Genomic DNA, 2,284 nt, shown 5'->3' with positions numbered 1-2,284 from the left:
CTGGCAACACTTAGACCCAGCTATCAGGATGGGTCTGTTTTTGTTTGAAGTTCATGTATTTGATTTCGGATTTGCACATTTTTCCACAGAGTCTGTCCTTACTACCTCTCTCGTTCACTGAAACAAGAAGCAGATGTCATTTTTATGCCATACAACTACCTGCTAGATCCAAAGGTGAGCTCAGTCATCCATCCTCATTACATCTCAGGATGATATATGTGACCATAATTGAGCATTGAAAGAGACTTTAGTGTTATGATTGGCACTGTCATTTCCAATTTCCATGAATCCTAATATTCAACTGCCACTCTCTCGCTCTCTCCGTCTTTCCATTCCACAGAGCCGTAAGGCACTCAGTATCGACCTGAATGGAGCTGTGGTTATCTTTGACGAGGCTCACAATGTGGTATGGTTATATCTTTCCTTTGTTAAATGTATTCACTAAGTAAACTAAATTAAAGCTTCGAAGACCAGAAGTGACCCACTACTAAGGCTTTCAAATTCATTTTAACTTGTAGGCCACATAGAGCCTAAATAAAGACCGCTGGGCTGCTCAAACCCTAAGCACATATTAAAACAAATGCTTCCAGATTTTCTTTTGTTTTAGTGTAGAGAAATACAAGTACATGCACAAATTCACCTTAATGAACTATCCTTTGGCAAGCCAGATATTGAACAGCATAGCTTCACAAAAAAATGCATTTTTTAATAAATCCCATGTCATTACTGTGCATTACAAGTGATTGATTACAGTAGATCTACAATTTCACAAAATGCTCAGTGTACAGTATTTAAACATGAACAAATATTTTCTTTTATTAATTAAAGAACCTAAAAAACATAAATTCAAACTCCTGTATGAAATGTACTCTTGGGCATACTAAAGTACTAATGTCATCATCATGCCATAATAGTTGAAGTGAAATGTATTAAAATTTCCAGTTACTTAAGCTTTACAAACAATTTGTAATAAATAAAACACAATGTGGTGCGATCACTATTATTTATAGGCTGATACATATTCCATTTTCAAACATGAAGAGAACGTTTGCAGACCTTTCAATTTGGGGTAGCAATGTTTATATTATATTAGATTAGATAAAACTTTATTAATCCCTCCGGGAAATTTTACTTCTTTTATTTGCAGGAAAAGACATGTGAAGAATCAACATCATTTGATCTCACTCCCTACGATGTAGCCTCAGCCATTAATGCTGTGGACAGGCTGCTTGTGGAGCAGTCTAAAGAAATCAGCCACAGAGACTCTGTGAATGTAGACTTTCATGGAGAAACCTCCGCTTCTGGTAAGAAAACCTACTTGTCTCAATTTCTCAGGTTATATACATGTTTCTAAAAGAGTTTTCCATGGAATATAGTATAGTTATGTATAAATTTCATGGCATTTTGGGCTACTTGTATACTTGTATAAGTTTGGATTTACTTCTACCTTTTAAGTCTTCACTAACTTTATTAGCCTTAGTTTAGCCTTGGCCTTATTAAATTATTAATAGTAATAATTTTAAGTAAAGGATTGTCAGCTGCACGTCTTTTAATATTTTCTTTTTTTGTTTTAGGTTTCAAATTAGGTTTGTCCACCATTGCAAAAATCAAACGTAAGTATTTATTAAAGTATTGCGGAGTCAGTCGTCCTGTTGGTTTGTGACAAGAGTTAATTTTCAAAACTTATTTTCTGCTTTAACAGAGATACTACTGGATCTGGAAGCTGCCATTGATGCCTATGATCCAAGTGATCAAGGCATTACCAAACCTGGAATGTAGGTGACAGCATGGTAGAACAAATAAAGTGTGGTCATAGAATGTCTCTGTAGTTAGTACCTTAACCATAGTGCGGGTTCTCACTTAAAGCTGCTGAGAGAATGATTCAGAATCTTAACTGTTATAATAAACCTAATAAGCACTGCATGTCTCTATGTTGTGTCTTAGCTTCATCTATGAGGTGTTCGAAAAAGCTAATCTGACCTTCAGCAGCAAGACAGCAGTCTATGAAGCTCTGGAGCACATCATTGGATACCTGGCACAACGTAAGGCATCATATTTTGGCTTAGACACATTATCACGTCATTTATCATTTGTAACATTGGCTGGTTTTATTATACCGATCAGTGCAACTAATTAACAAATGACCTGTTTGATGCATGTTTCTCCTCAGAGCCAGGAATATTTCTCAATACTAGTGGACTCCAGAAGCTTTCTGATATCATACAGGTACACTTTGTATGGCTATTAAAGAATTTGGTCAATATTAAACTTTTTTTGGGGGGGG

The 2,284-nt window shown here is 35.7% G+C and overlaps 1 protein-coding gene across 1 annotated transcript; it reads left to right on the top strand.

Moving 5' to 3' along the window:
• Nucleotides 1-89: 89 nt before the first annotated feature.
• Nucleotides 90-2,226, top strand: LOC102201709 (regulator of telomere elongation helicase 1-like; the record flags this gene model as incomplete). Its single annotated transcript, XM_005755856.1, has 7 exons — nucleotides 90-174; nucleotides 341-406; nucleotides 1,148-1,304; nucleotides 1,575-1,613; nucleotides 1,703-1,775; nucleotides 1,945-2,042; nucleotides 2,171-2,226. Coding segments are annotated over 7 exons (574 nt in total), but the record flags the coding sequence as incomplete, so codon positions are not given.
• Between the last annotated feature and the right edge of the window lie 58 nt (nucleotides 2,227-2,284).

This window comes from Pundamilia nyererei, unplaced genomic scaffold, assembly GCF_000239375.1.
Source record: "Pundamilia nyererei isolate P.nyererei 1_Seehausen unplaced genomic scaffold, PunNye1.0 scaffold03960, whole genome shotgun sequence".
NCBI classification, from domain to species: domain Eukaryota; kingdom Metazoa; phylum Chordata; class Actinopteri; order Cichliformes; family Cichlidae; genus Pundamilia; species Pundamilia nyererei.
Note: the sequence above shows the minus strand (reverse complement) of the source record. Positions and strands in the feature narration are given on the sequence as shown.